This window comes from Poecilia reticulata, linkage group LG4 (genome assembly GCF_000633615.1).
Source record: "Poecilia reticulata strain Guanapo linkage group LG4, Guppy_female_1.0+MT, whole genome shotgun sequence".
NCBI lineage: Eukaryota > Metazoa > Chordata > Actinopteri > Cyprinodontiformes > Poeciliidae > Poecilia > Poecilia reticulata.
In genome coordinates, this window is record NC_024334.1 from 22580267 (window position 1) to 22595771 (window position 15505).

At 41.7% G+C, this 15505-nt stretch overlaps 1 protein-coding gene across 3 annotated transcripts in view; it reads left to right on the top strand.

The window, feature by feature from the left end:
• Positions 1-11145, top strand: part of cbarpb (CACN subunit beta associated regulatory protein b) — a 21390-nt gene extending 10245 nt beyond the window's left edge. For all 3 annotated transcript variants that reach the window (XM_008407217.2, XM_008407216.2, XM_017304435.1), the window contains 6 exons: positions 667-829; positions 2491-2662; positions 2789-2941; positions 3293-3530; positions 3988-4177; positions 6131-11145. In XM_008407217.2, coding sequence (XP_008405439.1) covers positions 667-829; positions 2491-2662; positions 2789-2941; positions 3293-3530; positions 3988-4177; positions 6131-7652 — 2438 coding nt within the window. In that variant the 3' untranslated portion in view covers positions 7653-11145. The remainder of the gene's footprint in view (positions 1-666; positions 830-2490; positions 2663-2788; positions 2942-3292; positions 3531-3987; positions 4178-6130) is intronic.
• The last annotated feature ends 4360 nt before the right edge of the window (positions 11146-15505 follow it).

Genomic DNA, 15505 nt, shown 5'->3' on the forward strand with positions numbered 1-15505 from the left:
TATTTTTTTTTTTTTACTCTGTACTCCTTTTTAATTAAAAATGTAATTTGAGGTTGCTTTAATATTTACAGTCTTTCTGTGAAGCGCTTCGCGATTTTCATTTGTTATATAAATAAACTATACTTGTTTCCAAAAAATCAACCTTTTTTCATGACCAGTCATACTAAGATTTAAATCCTATAAAAGAAACTACAGGGGTCAGCTACACCGAAGCCACTAACTAAGGACAATCTCTAGACGATCTGTACAGTGTGCTCAAACCTTGTGAAATGTTATAAGAGTTTTACCTTTTGTTAAAGGCGTTATTAAAGTATAGAAAGCAAAGAAACCGATCATATTAGCACCTGTGATTTGACATTGTGAAATTACAAACATCTAGGGAACACATAGGAAATGATTTGGCACCACTTCATTATGAAGTCATTGAGGAAACTTCACTAACTTAAAAGTTTAAGTCGGTGTAACTGGGTTTCAATTTTCTTTGGGTGGGGGGAGGTGTTGAATGTTGATGAACCTCCTGCCCAGCTGCCCACCAGTCACGTTGAGTGCGTGACTGTATAGTTACTCATCCATCTCCTTCTCATCTTTTATTAAAACTCTTCTTCATCTATCAGCCTGAACATGTGAGTCTCTCTGACTTCCCTCTGTCTCTTTACATTTGGGCAGAAATCACTATCAGGGTGGATGAGTCAGACTGCCTGTCCATGGCCAGCTCTCACAACCAAGAGACAGAGCGCTTCCTGTCCACCGGCCCCACAGGCCGCCGTGTCTCCTTCAATGAAGCTGCTCTCTTTGATCATGGCAAGAAAACCCAGGAGAAAGGCCGCAGGTCAGATAGCCAGCGCGCGCGCGCACACACACACACACACACACATTTGAAAAGAGACTTTTTTGCTTTTCGTTCAGCACTCGACTCTTGCACTAAATGACTGCTGTTTTCTGAGATCAAAGAATGTAAACAATTCACTATGACCAACTTCTACGCTGGTGTAGCATTGAGAATGACTGCAGAATCCATTATATATGCTGGGGAAACAAAGAGCTTTTTTGTGTGTGTTTGTTCTTTGCTGCCCTACTTTTCTCCTGAAGCCCTGCACTTTATTCTATGGGGCCTAACGTTGAGTTTCGTGAGGCTGTGACGGCTCTGAAGTTGATTTGGTTTCTTATGCAATGATAAGACACACCAATGTGAACTTTATAATACAAATGTGTGCCACTTCCATTGGGTTGCAAAAGTCTGTCTACAAGTTGATTTTTTTAACATCTGGTTACATTGCAATCACAAACTTTAGTGATTTTATAGTTTTTTTTTAAGACTTTTTCCAATTAATAACACTGAATCCACTCCTCTTAGCAAAAATAGCCTAAAGTCATTAACTTTGGCTGGACTGTGTTTTTTTGGACCATTGCCCTGCTAGAAGGTAAAATCTGCCTCAGTTTTAAGACTTTTGTAAATAGGTTTTCTTTCAGGATTGCCCTTTACTTATAGCTTCAATCACTTTCCACATTTCTGCTGAAGACAAATGCGGGACTAGTGGTTGTTCTGTTGACAGATTCCTCCACTGGAGATCCGTCTGGATCTCTGCGACTTCTCCAGAGATTTTCTTAATTTGATTTAAGTCCGGACTTTGTTATATCGTTGTAGCTCTGACTGTATGTTGGGGGTCCTTTTTCCTGCTGGAAGGTGAAAATCCTGTCACGTCACAAGTGTTTGGCAGGTTTTCTTACAGGCGTCCCTCTCATTAACCTCCTTCCAACTTCCTATCAACTGCAACTAGTTTTTATGTCCTTAATCCCATTGCTACTACCATGCACAATGTGTTCAGGACTATGTGCAGTGTTAAAAATAGCATAATCTATAGCACATTTATGCCCACTACATGGCTTGTGGCAAGCTGCAAATGGGACTTCTTATGACTTTATTTTAACACTGTCTTTTTGTCTCTCTTGTTACTCTTCCAATAAAGTCAGAATTGCAAAATTAATTGATTAGCCCTCTCTGTCAAGCTTGTCATTTTATTTCTTAGGTTTGTAATTATGTCATACTCTTTCCATTTTCAAATGATGGACTGAACAAAACTCTGGAAGGCGCTCATAATTGCTGTTTGTTTATTAACGTTCTCCAGCAAACCTCTGAGATCTGCACAGAACACACCCAGTCTAACTGAGATTAAAATATGTCTAAGTGAACTCTAACTCTTTTGCTAGTTGCTGATTCCTAAAGTCTGTTTGGTTGCACTGCATTTATTTTTGGCTTATCAGAGTTAAGGGGGTCTAATTGAAATCCATGCCACACTTTTCAGATCTTTCTTTTTAATTTGAAATGCATTAGAATTTTTTCTTTCGCTTCACTGTTGTCTACGTACTTCACGTGGCTAGCTATTGGTTACAACTTGACAAACAGCTGCACAGTTGAAAGGGTAGCGGTACCTTTGAAAGGCATTGTGCATGCTCTGCTGCAAACACACTTTCTACCCGTGTGCACCTCAGGTACACTCTGACCGAAGGCGACTTCCACCACCTGAAGAACGCGCGGCTCACAAACCTCAACATCCCCCCGCCGGCACTCAAAATCGTCACAATTCACGAGTGTGACTCGGCTGAAAACACCATCACGTCAACGACCCGTCCTGTGGCTAAATCAGCTCTTTCCATATTCCAGGTCAGAGACTACGATTCTTCTGTATGATTTTATTTATTTATTTATTTTTTCCAAAAACCCACATTGTCAACAGATGAAGCTTAAAACAAAGTCCTTTTTTGGGGGGGTTTGTTCTTCACTTTTTAGCCAATGCTTTGCCCTCTGCCACAAACACCGCTGATCAATTTAAGCGTAAATCCCAGCTGTGCCCTCCCCGGGGATGCCCTGAATTCTGTGGTTGACACCAACTTCTGTGAGAAATCTGCAGCTCTCGGCTCAACGAAGCCGACCTCCAGCTCTGTAAGTAACTTTAGCTAATATTATATCTAGGAGTAATTTACCAGAAAGTACTAAGTAAGGATATAACAACTGTCCAAAAGACAATAGAAAGAAACTAGAATAAAGTATATTACCAAGTTCACGATGATGCAAACATGGATCACTTGTCAAGCGGTGCATTTTCGGCCAGACTTTGCACCTGAAGACATCTCTGCACACATTAGATTAGAGCTCACACGGCGTGAGGGAACGATGGTTGAAGGGTGAACGTGGAGACGCTACGTTAGAGACGGACTGTCAGAGAGGTTTCCACTCAGACTACTGCTGTGGGCGGATTTTTGCGCATGACCACATCCCTGTGTCTTTGCTTAGATCGAGATGATGCGAGCGAGGCCCCGGGACAGGGGCAGCAGTGTAGGAGAGGCAGCGCCGACGATGGGTAACAGCGGTGCGGGCCCCACCGGTGGCATCGTGGGAAGTCCGAGGCCCGTCCTGCAGTTTCTCACCAAACTTCGGCGCCATGCTAGTCTGGAGGGGGCCAGCCCCTACTTCAAAATAAAAAAGTGGAAGCTGGACAGCAGCCAGAGAGCATCCAGCCTGGACACGAGAGGTTCATTTCTGACACTCTTTCTGTTCTGTTCTATCATTCATTGTTCTTTCTTTTTTTTTTTCCTGCAGATTTTTCTTATTTTGTGTCTTTGCCAACATTCTCTCATAGTAAACAGATAACGGTTTAGCAGGAGGTCCAGCAACCCACTGTGAGCCACCTTTTGCCTGAGCTGGACGTAAACACACGAGCACACAAGACAGATGGCTCAATGACGTAAAGTTTGGTTGTTCCAAATCATTTTGAGCCCTCGACTTAAATCCTCCCTGCCGCTCACCTCATCTACCATACACACACTCCCACCGGTTCCTCCCGATGCTCTTCTATCCTCGCTCCAAAGAGATCACAAAATCCCAAACAGTCGGACGGAGCTTTCAGCTGAATTAAGTGTAACTCGGCTCCTGCTGTCTCGAGGCTTGTCGAAACTCATTGCTCTTTCTTTGTGTTTGGTGTGCACCAGGCTCTCCCAAGCGGAGGCAGTTCCAGCGCCAGCGAGCCGCCAGCGAGAGCATGGACCAGGACGACAATGACACTCACCACATAGACCTCATCCAGTACATTGCCCGCACCCAGGATGTCCCCTACTATCAGAGCCAGCCCACCACACGCCTCCTGTCACCCCCATCCACACCACCCCCCTCCCTCGGCAGGTATCTTTAATTCCCTTGCCATTCATCCCGTCCACTGCTTTGCTGCCTTGCAACCATGTTTTACTGCAACAAGAGAAGCTATGGTGACACTGTACGGAAAACGTGAACTCTGAGTCTCAATACTCCCTCACTAATCTGCTGAGTAAATTCTTTAAAAAACTTGTGTTGGACCAAACAAGGCTACTAGTGAGACATGTATGTCTACGCTGTCTGGGAAAAAAAGGGAGGTGAGGGGGGGTGATCCAAGTGTTTTCCAGGTTTTATTTAATTTTTCACAGTCTAAAAGCTGTTCAGTCATCCACACATCGATGACTGATGCGTGGATGATAAGAGATTTTTCAGGCTCAGTAATTATTGCAATAAACAATAATACCAGACCATTTTAAAGTAAAAATATTGATAATGGCATAATAATAATAAATAATAAAACACTCTCAATTGGTCTTTGAGAGAGTTCTCTCTCTCAAGGACCAATAAACTTTAATTTTATTTTTAAAAAAACTCAACGTTGAAATTGGAAGTTATTCTAAATATCCAAAATGAAACACAGCAACCAAAAACAAATAAAACAGAAATAAAAGTCACACACAACCAAAACACAAATTAAATGGATAACATCTCTAAAAACAAAACTGCCCTTCAGTATGTTATCAATCATCAGACATTAGAAAGCTCATTTTAATTTTTCATGCAATAAATTGATTCATTGCTTATTACGACAGACATATACTTAGGTTCAGCAATCATTGTGTTTATTCATCTATCCATGAAATGATCCATCTGTCTATCCATAAATTATCCATTCAGTAGCATTCAGTCATTTTCCATAAAATGTCTTTCCATCCATCCATCCATCCATCCATCCATCCATCCATCCATCCATCCATCCATCCATCCATCCATCCATCCATCCATCCATCCATCCATCCATCCNCATCCATCCATCCATCCATCCATCCATCCATCCATCCATCCATCCATCCATCCATCCATCCATCCATCCATCCATCCATCCATCCATCCATCCATATTACAATCTAGTTGTAGCAGGCTGCATATTTCATCTAACCCTACAGAAATGACTGCTATAAATGTACAGCTAAGATCTTCATTTTAAAAATTGGGTAACAAATGACAGAGTGTTCCTGATCTTTTTTGGAGGAATAGTTTTTCTGTGGGATGCAATCAGTTCCTAACACCATACTGATCTACTGTGAAGATGCGATTTCGCCATAATCTGACCACTTGTGTGACAAAGTTGCAGTAAACAAGAGGTCTTTTAAACTCGATTTCATGTTTTTAAGCAGGATGTTGGGGATTCCCGGAGTGCTCTTCCCTTCCTCCCTCCCCCGAGAGTGGTGTGGGGAATTGGGACACAGAGTTTATTTCTGGCATAAAAACCCATTCCATTGCTGACATGGCTGGGTAATTTCACAAGGTCCTCAAACATTAAATTGTTTTTCTAACTTTATATCTTTGCTATATAATTTTAGTTTCATAAAGTAAAAACTGCTCAGTATATAATTTTTGATCTTGCTAGTGCTGAACATTAAATAAACATATAAACATTAATGTTTCCTGCGTGTGCTTGATGATATTGGGTAATATGTAATTAACTTCTCGGAAGCTGCAATGAGCAAAATTGTTTTATGAGCCTCTTGCTCAGTTACTCAAGTGGATTTATTCTTCTTGGAAGATTATTTATTTATTTTTTCCCAAACCTGACAGCAGAATATTAGTTCCTGTGGCTTCAAAGATTTGGCTCTCAGAGGACATTCAGCAGCAGCCATTGCAAGTCATAAAAATCATTCTGTGCTCTGTGAACACAGTAATGTTTCTCAGGTCAACGCTCTCTGACAATGACACTTGTGTTGCACTTGTGTCCTTATTTCTCCCATTTTATTTTATTATTGTATTTTATTTTGTCTCCCAACCCCTGTGTGCACACTGCAGGGTAGAGGTAGAGGTGGTGGTGGAGCCCAGCTGCAGCCGTGGAGGACCGGGGGTGATTGGCTTGTCCCCTGATCCGCAAGAAGAGATCCTCTCTGTGGTGAGGACGGAAGGCGGCTACTCCCCAGACTCCTTCCAACCCCAGGATTCACAGTCACTTTACCGAGACATCTGGACACTACGCGCATCGCTAGAACAGTACGCTGCCTCCGACCAGAGCAGCAACAACGACAGGAACTCGGTTTGCAGCGATGCTGACAGTGTTTGTTCGCTGAGTGTACGCACAGACGCTGAAAAAGGAGGGCTTCCCAGTTACCCGTCCCAGGACCTGGGCGATGAGGTGGAGGGTGGAGAGGAGGACAAGGACTTCTTTGCATATGCAGATGAGAAGTTGGGTATGCAAGAGTCACTAAAGAGAAAACATGGTAGCACAGAATCAGAGCGTGGGGGTAGTGATGGAGAATCGGGGACTCGTAAACTGTTACAGATGGACAGCGGCTATGCGTCAATAGAGGCTCCGTCTCGAGGTCCGGAGGACCTGAGGCTGTTTAGCAGCAGCAGCATCACCGACAGCCCTAAAGACAGAACTGCCCATGAGAAAAGGCATCATTTCACCAATGCGGGGCGAACGGGCACTATCGGCGAGAGCTTCGAGTCTCACCTCTTCGAAGAAGAACCTGAAGATGAGTTGTTGCTGGGTGCCAGTGGAGGAGTTCCCATGGAGATAGGTGCTAGCGCTTTAAGCTGGCTGCCATATGGTCAGATGCTCAACCCTCGAGAGGCTGCACAGCCTCCAGCTCAACCAATAACCCTTCATCGGCGCGACTACAGCATAGACGAGAAAACAGATGCGCTCTTCCATGAGTTCCTCCGCCACGATCCTCAGTTTGACCTGCAGGAGTCGCCAAGAAAACACCGCTCCCGCATTCACCTCCGTAAGCAGTGGCAGCGTCACAAACAGTGGAGTGACCCCGGAGTAAGACACTTCCAAACCTCCTTTGAAAGACACCGTGTCCCACTGCGGAGGGGAGAAAGCGTAAACTACCCCTTGGACACGAGCTACCACAGCACACTGCCCCGCATCGTCAGCGCACCTGACGAGGAGACCAGCGACGGAACTGGCAGCACTCCTGACACCCCAAAGGTCGAGCCAACGTCTACTGAGTCTGAGTTGAGGAACAAGAAACTTCCGGTCACAGATTCAGAGGAACGCACATCCTCCTCTCTTCCACCTCTTCAGCCCTCATTATTTGAAAAAGATGGAGGGCTGGTTGAGCAACTTGACACTCAGGAGGACAGCAAACAATGCGGGCACCCTCCTGAGCCCCCGGACGAGCGCTCTCCTCCTCACCCGCCTAACTCCTCAGGTTACGGCCCTCAAACTATCACAGCAGAGCTCACGGACAAGCTGACTTCTATCCTGGACGAGAGGCTGTATGCCGCCCTTCGCCGGACCAAGGACACACCCACCGAGTGTGTAACCGTAACAGCCGCACATGCCTCCCCAGACCACAGCCCAGTGTAGCAGGGCTCCAGTCATCGACATTGTCAGCCTCACTTTTCCTCATACACAATTTGTATTGGTTTTAGTTTGTGTTCTTTTGCGCATGGCTTGAGTGGTAAAATCTAGAGCCATGAATAAAACATACAAATTACACGTTGAACCAGTCCACAAATTAAGCCTACAGACCAAGAGATCTAAAAGAAATGTACTCAATGTTAAGCATTTTGAATGTGTTTCATGTTCACATCTTTGCAGCTTCCAAATGAACATGATTGATTGTGGAAAACAAAAGATAAGCAGAGAAAAATGTCAGAACATCCCAGCTGCTTTACTGATAACTGTATCCTTTTCGGCCATTTCTACGTTTGGATTCAGTTTGTGTTGCCAATTATGTCTTTCCAGTTAGAAAACCTGAAGCTGGACGCAGGTTCAGCCTCTGCTCACTGATCCACTGTGAAACCAGGTGCTATTAGACAAATGAAAAGCTCTCGAATTGAGTACAACAGTTAGCTGCCAGTCATAATTAGCTGAACTAAATGAAGGATTAAAATTTTAATTAATCTGTCAAGACCATATCAGACAAATTAATCTCCATACTGGTAGATTCTATGTCACTTTAAACCTTGCGAGAAAAGGTTCAAACTGGTTGTGTAAATCAACAAGCTTTACAACCTTCTCAGAGACGAGGCAAACTTCTTGTAAAATGTATTCTTTTGAAGGGAACCTATTTATATTTCTCTTTGCTGAGTCCATTCCGTAACTTTGTTGCTGATTTCTTGTTTGCTTTATTTTTCTTGTTTTACTTAATGGGTACTTCTACGTTTTAGAACACCTGGATTGCGTAAAGAACAATTTAGAAACTGTGCGAGGTGTATCCGTAGGAACTCGATAAGCTCTTAGCACTTGGCGCAGCACTGACACCACGTGTCTCTGTCTTGGCAGGAAAAAAGCAGACCTTTTTGTTTACAGGTTTACAGCTATCTTTTAGGCAGTTACGCAAGAACTACTGAACATGATGGGTATTTATTGTGATAAATCTTTCAAAACCACGCTAAGCTCTCAAAACATGCGCTACCTTTCGGCATACACTGATCATAACGTTGTGACCTCTGGCAGGTGGCGTGAAAGGAAAAACTTCAAAGTGTGGGATTAAGACACTTTTTCACCATCTCTTTGTGGTTTTGCGAAGTTGGCCAACCGTGGGCTCTCCCGTGGCTCACAAAGCGAGGTGTAGGCAGGGCCCAGCGTTAGATGACTTCTGAAAGAATAAGCAACTTTGCCTCTCCAGAATATAAAGAAGCAATTAAAGCTGTGCTGCAAAGACACACTGAGTCCACCTTTATGAAGTTTGGCGCTTATGATTTTTAGCCATACGCACACAGGACAAGCTGCTCTGAAATATGGCTACAGATATAAAAAAAATACAAATAAAAAAAAAATCACTGGACTTCAACAAAGTGTAGTGTTTTCAGGAACAGGTGTGGGAAATAGAAAACACATCACAGATGTGATTTTTTTTTTTTTACGTATAATGGTTGATGATCTCTCAAACCTTTAGTCGTTCCAAAATTCTAGTATGAGTTTTGAAAGCTCACGCATGCATGGACCATTGAACGACTAGGGGAATCCCAGAGAGAGCTTGGTCAATGTGGATTTACCATGGAGCTTTTTTGCAAGGGAGGCTTCTGATTATATCTTCATCGTGACATATGTTACTGTATGGAAAACAGGCAGTAAGTGAAGAGTTTGTTCCACCAACTGATGGGTTGGAAAGAGTTTGATCAGGGGGAAACTGGTGTGTTTTGAGAAAGGGGTCATAGTATTTCCAAACTTTTGTTCAGTGAGCATCAGTATCTGTCAAACGTGGTCCAAGGAGGTGAATTGGCAATGGGGAAGTAGCTCACATTGGAGTGAAGGCCAGACTGTATGAGCCGAACCAACAAACCTACCAAGGTAGATCATGTACAATTTTTCAAAGACTTTAGCAACAGGACGTTTTGTGCTTCATTTGGCCTCCAAATTCCTTAGATTTCTGAACAACCAATACATTGTAAAGCAGGTCGTCATTTTAAACTTGATCTGTACATGCCGCTGTCCTTATTGGGTTTCCTTTGTCTCCTGCTAAAAACAAATCAAAACAACAACAAAAAAAAACTTTTTTCAAAATTGACCTGAACAAAAATCTAATTGATTTACTCCTTGTGTGCGATTCCAGGAAACAGCAGCTACCATTCAAGTAAAATAAGAACATTTTATTATTTATTAGGAGTACAGTGAGGACGCACTACAGTACGTTATTAATCTTGAGCACCTTTGTCAGCTTGATCATAAACTGCTTGCGCTCATAAAGTTTTCCTCAGATGGGCTGTAGAAATCCCTGCCTCTGTAATGTGGAGCAAGGGGATCACTGCAGACGACGGGGATAAATATTAACAATAAGAGGAGGAGGGAAGTCCTCCTTGCATCCCCCAACATCCTCTAAGGCTGTTGCCCTGCAGTAAATGCAAAGGGCTCTTTCTCTATTTATTTGGGTGGATGATGATGATAATACCTCTCTCCTGTCTGCCCAGATTATATCTTCTCCTTCTGCATGAAAAGAGTCTTCTTTTATTGCAAAGTGGGCAAGAGCTGAATTCCTTCCCTGACAGAGATGAAAGAACGTGAATGCAAATAGGAGAGACCGGAGAGCCTTATGATTGCTGCTCTTTCCTTTCATTCACGCCACATGCATATTGAACCATTACGGCCCAAATATTTGATGTCATCAGCAAGAGGGTAATACGATACACCAGCAGGATAAAAGGTTTCTTGTGAAACAGAAGGACAACTGCTTTCCCTGCACATCGAAAGCCTGAAACATCTGCGACAACAACAGTTTAGAAACCACAGAGAAAATGGCCATATTTATTAAGTGGAATAGTGCAGATGTAAAATAAGATATATATGTAATACAGTTTGCCGTGCATTCCAGCACAATATCGCAAGAGCTAGACTAAATCAATGTTCTTCATTAGATTTAGACTGATAACTGTAAAAGTGAAGTAAACGGTGTTTGTATACAATCAGTAGCCTGTCAAATGCATTGGTGCCATAGCCACATGTAGGACTGCATGAGAGTTCACATTTAAAAACAGAATCTTTATCCTTTCTCAGATTTATGGTAAAATAAAAAAATAATCAAGTCCATAATTTATAATTATTTGTTAAAAGGCAGAGACATTTTGTATGTTAGGGAATTCACTTTTAAACAGTCAGACTCAAACAGTGTAACCCCATTAGATTTTGTGCAATTTTTCTTAAAAAAAAAAAAAAAAAAAAGTAAATCTGTATTATTTACTTGTTTGTGAACTTAATTTCTTTTGGGGAAGAAATGTGATGAGCTTTCATAGCAACTTAGCTACTGTTGAGTCGAACCTATTTAACCTTAAGGGACCAAATTGTTTGGAAAAAAAAAAAAAAGAAAAGTGTTATTTTAGGCTTGTTTTACAATCTGTCAATAAAAGAATGAAGCGAAGCTGGCCAGAGTGTGCTTTGTTCGGAGAGAATGGTAGTTTATCAACGCGTGGGAACGGACTGCAGCTTGGGTTGCCTCTCATGAATCTCATTTCATTTTTCTCTCTGCTGCTGCGGCTCATATCGATTTCTTTTGATGCCCTTATCACCTCCCCTCAAATTAACTGGAAAGAAAAGCCAAATCAAGTCTGTCATCAACAAAGGGGAGTTGTCAAATGTTCGTCTTCTTCGTGCCTTTTAGGCCATCCCTCTTGTCAGATGGAGGGTTTAACGCCTCACCACGATGAGATTTTTACCCACATGGAAACAGAATTCAATTATACTGGAATTCACAAACGTCATCATAACCCGCTGTAACATTAAACGAGCTGCCATGCCACATTGGCTGAGCTGCGTACGTGTACTCTAGCCGACTGGGATTGGGGTGGTGAGCTGGTCGTTGAGCAAATAATGGGACCTCATGAAATGTTAAAAATCACCTACCAGCTCGCTGATTAATTAATGTAGAACATTAATCAAATTGTGTCCCCTTTGCCTCCCAGCACCACAAGGTTTTCCACACCGATTCATCATACAGCTCAATAAAATTGCAAATTTGGTGCTCATATCTCAATTTCACATTTTAAACTGAACCGACAAACCTTTCTTTCTCCTTCGGACGGTTGAGATGCACTTTGTAATTCTGTAGATTTTGTTCTCTTTTCTGGATGAAACCACTGCAAGACCTCATGCTGCCATTGACTATGTTTTCGCAATCAGATTGGTTTTCGGCGCTTGTAAGTTTGACTTTGTTTCTTTCTGAGGCAAAAGCAGATCAGATTTTTAGGGGTTTTAACTCAATTTACTCCTGTTTCCTTTTACTAAAATTGTTATCCTAGATAAGTGAAACTGTGTCTGCTTTCTCCGGCTTTTCTGTCCTCTCGTTCAAAGTAGGCAAAACTTTGTCGGAGATTTTTTCCTTTTCAAGGGTAATTGTTTCTTTGCCCTGCCACCATCACATGCTTGCTCTGGATAAAAATATTGTTGCAGAACAATTGACATGAGGAAATCTGCATGATTTTCCTGGATAATTAACTTTTTACTAATTGGTATTATACGGTCGACTGACTTTGATAAACGGAGGAATAAAACAGCGGGGATCGAACTAGACTGTGTGTAATGGGAGCTGATTGGATTGGATTAGATTGAGCAAAATTGATTTGATTTTTTTTTTTTTATGAACATTTTGATTCCATAAAACAAAGTGCACCAGTTTATCTTGTGAAGTGCCTGGGGATGATAATTGCTGCGATTTGGCGCTACACGAACAAACCAAATTGAATCTCTTCAAACCTTAAAGAAATGCTTAAACCATGGTCAGCAGTGCAGTACTCCCCAGTTTCTACTGATGGTATGCCCTGTCCCTCTGGAAATCCAAAATGTTGCCAAACGAATGCTCTAAGTAGTTGAGGCATCTTCTATTACAACCTCGTCAGGTGACGCTGACCTCAATTGGCTTGTGTCTGGAAGATAGCAGTCACCTCAAAGAGAAATACTGTGATGTTTTATTATGGCGAGATGTTGTAGGTCAAGATCCCTACTGCCAGCAGTAAAGTGAGAGAGAGTTTGAATGGTAGAAATCGGACTAAGAAAGATTAATAGAAAGATTATTTCTGCACCACGAAGATGAAGTCACTTGTCTCAAAAGAAGCCATATTTGCTTTTGTAAATTCTTGTTGTACTGCCAATCTACAAGTCAAATCTATACATTAAAAGTAAGGCGAAGAAAAGTGCAGTGCGATCAGCTGAGATGGGAGAAACCACAGGAAACAGAGGAAATGTTATGATGCAGAAGGGTTCCATGAATCGATTTAGCACAGACTGAAAAAATAAAATAAAATCTGTGCTGCATTCAAGTGTTAGTAGCCCATTCCAATTAAATGCCCATTAATAAGGAAACAGCAGAAAGTAACAATGACGTAGGAAAAGGTTTGAAAGGATAGAAAATGATACTTTCACACTGACTTGAAATCTATACCTATCTGCTTCTGTACAAATACATGCAGTTTGCTTCTAATACAGTTGCTATAAACAGGAAATATTTTATTCTCAGCAAAATAGCTGTCTGCTCCCTGGTTTCAGACATTGCTTTGTATTACACCCTGATGGACGGCAGGAAGAAAAGAGCCGACTACTAAAAGCTACATTCATTCATTAAAAGTGGAGGTGGATGAAAGGCTTTGGGGAGTCTGACATTAATCTTTCCTGAAAGAGGGAGACAGCTACAGCCTGCCGTGTGATTTCATTTCACTCTTTTGCATCATATCAAGGCTTACCTCCGCCACAGTCGCCATTGTCTGCCAGCCAGTATCCGGGGCTGGCACATCGGCAGGCAGCCAGTGGCAAAACCGAATTGGTTTGTCCTTCGCTATGTGTGGAGACGTCATCATTGTCATCATCAGAGTGTGGAGTGAGGGATAACTTCAATTGAACCTACAAGGAAAAAACATACATAAAGAATAACAGAGATGAACAGTGAAGATGACGGTCATTTTCTTCCCTTCAATATTGTGTTATCTAATTATACAAACTAAATTAGCTGTTCCCTCTTGTCTCAAGCAAGTCAGGTTTTATGAAATGATCAGAACCATGACTTTGATCTGTGTATTACATCCCTGGATTTCTCACATACTTAAATTTTGGTCACTTGGTGGCAATAGCAAAAAATCTGTTTGCAAATATTATCCTTATAATGATGTCAAAGTTAAATCTGCAACTCAAAAAGACATTCGCTCCATGAAATTCTTTGCGTATTTCCTAGTGAGGTGTAAACAAAGCTCTGTATTGGGTCAATGATTTTTTAACAATGTATATAATTTAAGTCTTAATCTCTCCATCTGTATGCAGATGACACAGTTGTTTACTGACAGGAAAGCGGCATCTGACATTTTTCTGTTCCACCTCTAACTGGTTACTAGCAAATCTAAGGGTATGTAACTTTTAAACCGAAAAAGGATCCCAGCTACTATTATTTCTGCACAATCTGTTCTTGCTAAATCATAGTCACGAATATGACATAGAAATTATACACATAAAAAAATAGAAATGATACTTCTTTTATTATAGAAATATGAAAAATACATACATGAAGAAACAACTTTTCAGGGCCAGTTACTTACTTACCAGTAATTATGACTACACAATGTATGTAAACACCTCGGATGGTTCCTTACAGTTGTTGGAGACTATTTGTGATGGACACAAACTTTTTACTAACCATTAAATACTTTGGTTAAGTGGGTTAAGCTTTACAGTCCACACTTCAAATGATCTTTACTGGAACTGGGTGCCTGTTGCATGTTCTTAATGCTTGATTGCTGCCGTCTTTGTTTTCACTTTTAAAAATGTGTTGAACGAACTGCAATGACTACTGTCTCTTGTCTGTTGGTCTTGAAAATAAGACCTTATGAGATTTAAATATAATCTCCAATGATAGTTTTTTTTTTAAATATAGCATAACATAGATTTAAACTCAAACAATAAGTATTTCAGGGCTGCATGGTGGTTACAAAGCAGCACTGAGCTAACAAAATAACCCAAAACTGGGTCAGTCATTCCTCAGCAGTTTTTAACAATGTGAACCCAGATTTCTTAATGGATCTGTCCCCTTAAGTAGGAGTTCTTCATTCACAATTGCATGTACTCACAGAGTCTAGGACCTCAAACAGCAATGGACTTTTTTTTTGGTACCATTTGTTCACATACCCACCCACGAGTTGCACATTTGAAGCCTGCCCAACACACATGAATGAACACCTTTGCAATCCCTTCCGCCTCTCCTCCATCTCCCAACCTGCTCTACCTAATCTGTTGTAGAGTTACTCAGTATTCAGGGGATGCTTTTGATAGGAAAACCCCGTCTTTCCTTTTCTCTCCCTCTCTCTCTCGCCTCATTGCTTCCCTTTACCACGATCACCACCTGCTCCTCCGCTTCCCCCTCCACCCACACATTCCCCTGCCTCTCTCCGCCCAAGCTCCGGATTGCCTTTTAGAGGAGCAGCGACCAGGCGCGGTTTGAACGCGTAAGAGATGCCGATGACTCATCAGGCTGCTCTTTGCTCATGATCAGTCGACTCCTCTGTTTCTCACTCATTATGTGAAGCTAATTTAATGTGATGCCAAAAGCTGATAAGTGTGAAATAGGACTGACTGAGAAGACCCGAGCAGAATGTTAGATAGTGTTGAGAAAAATTATTATTTTGAGTGTTTAACACAGTTTAAACCTTTTTAGAACCAATTTCTTAAGTTTGAACAGGTTTCTGTTAGTGATTTGAAACAAATACTATTGCTGGGTAAGTATTGAAATAGATCTGCAGGAGAGC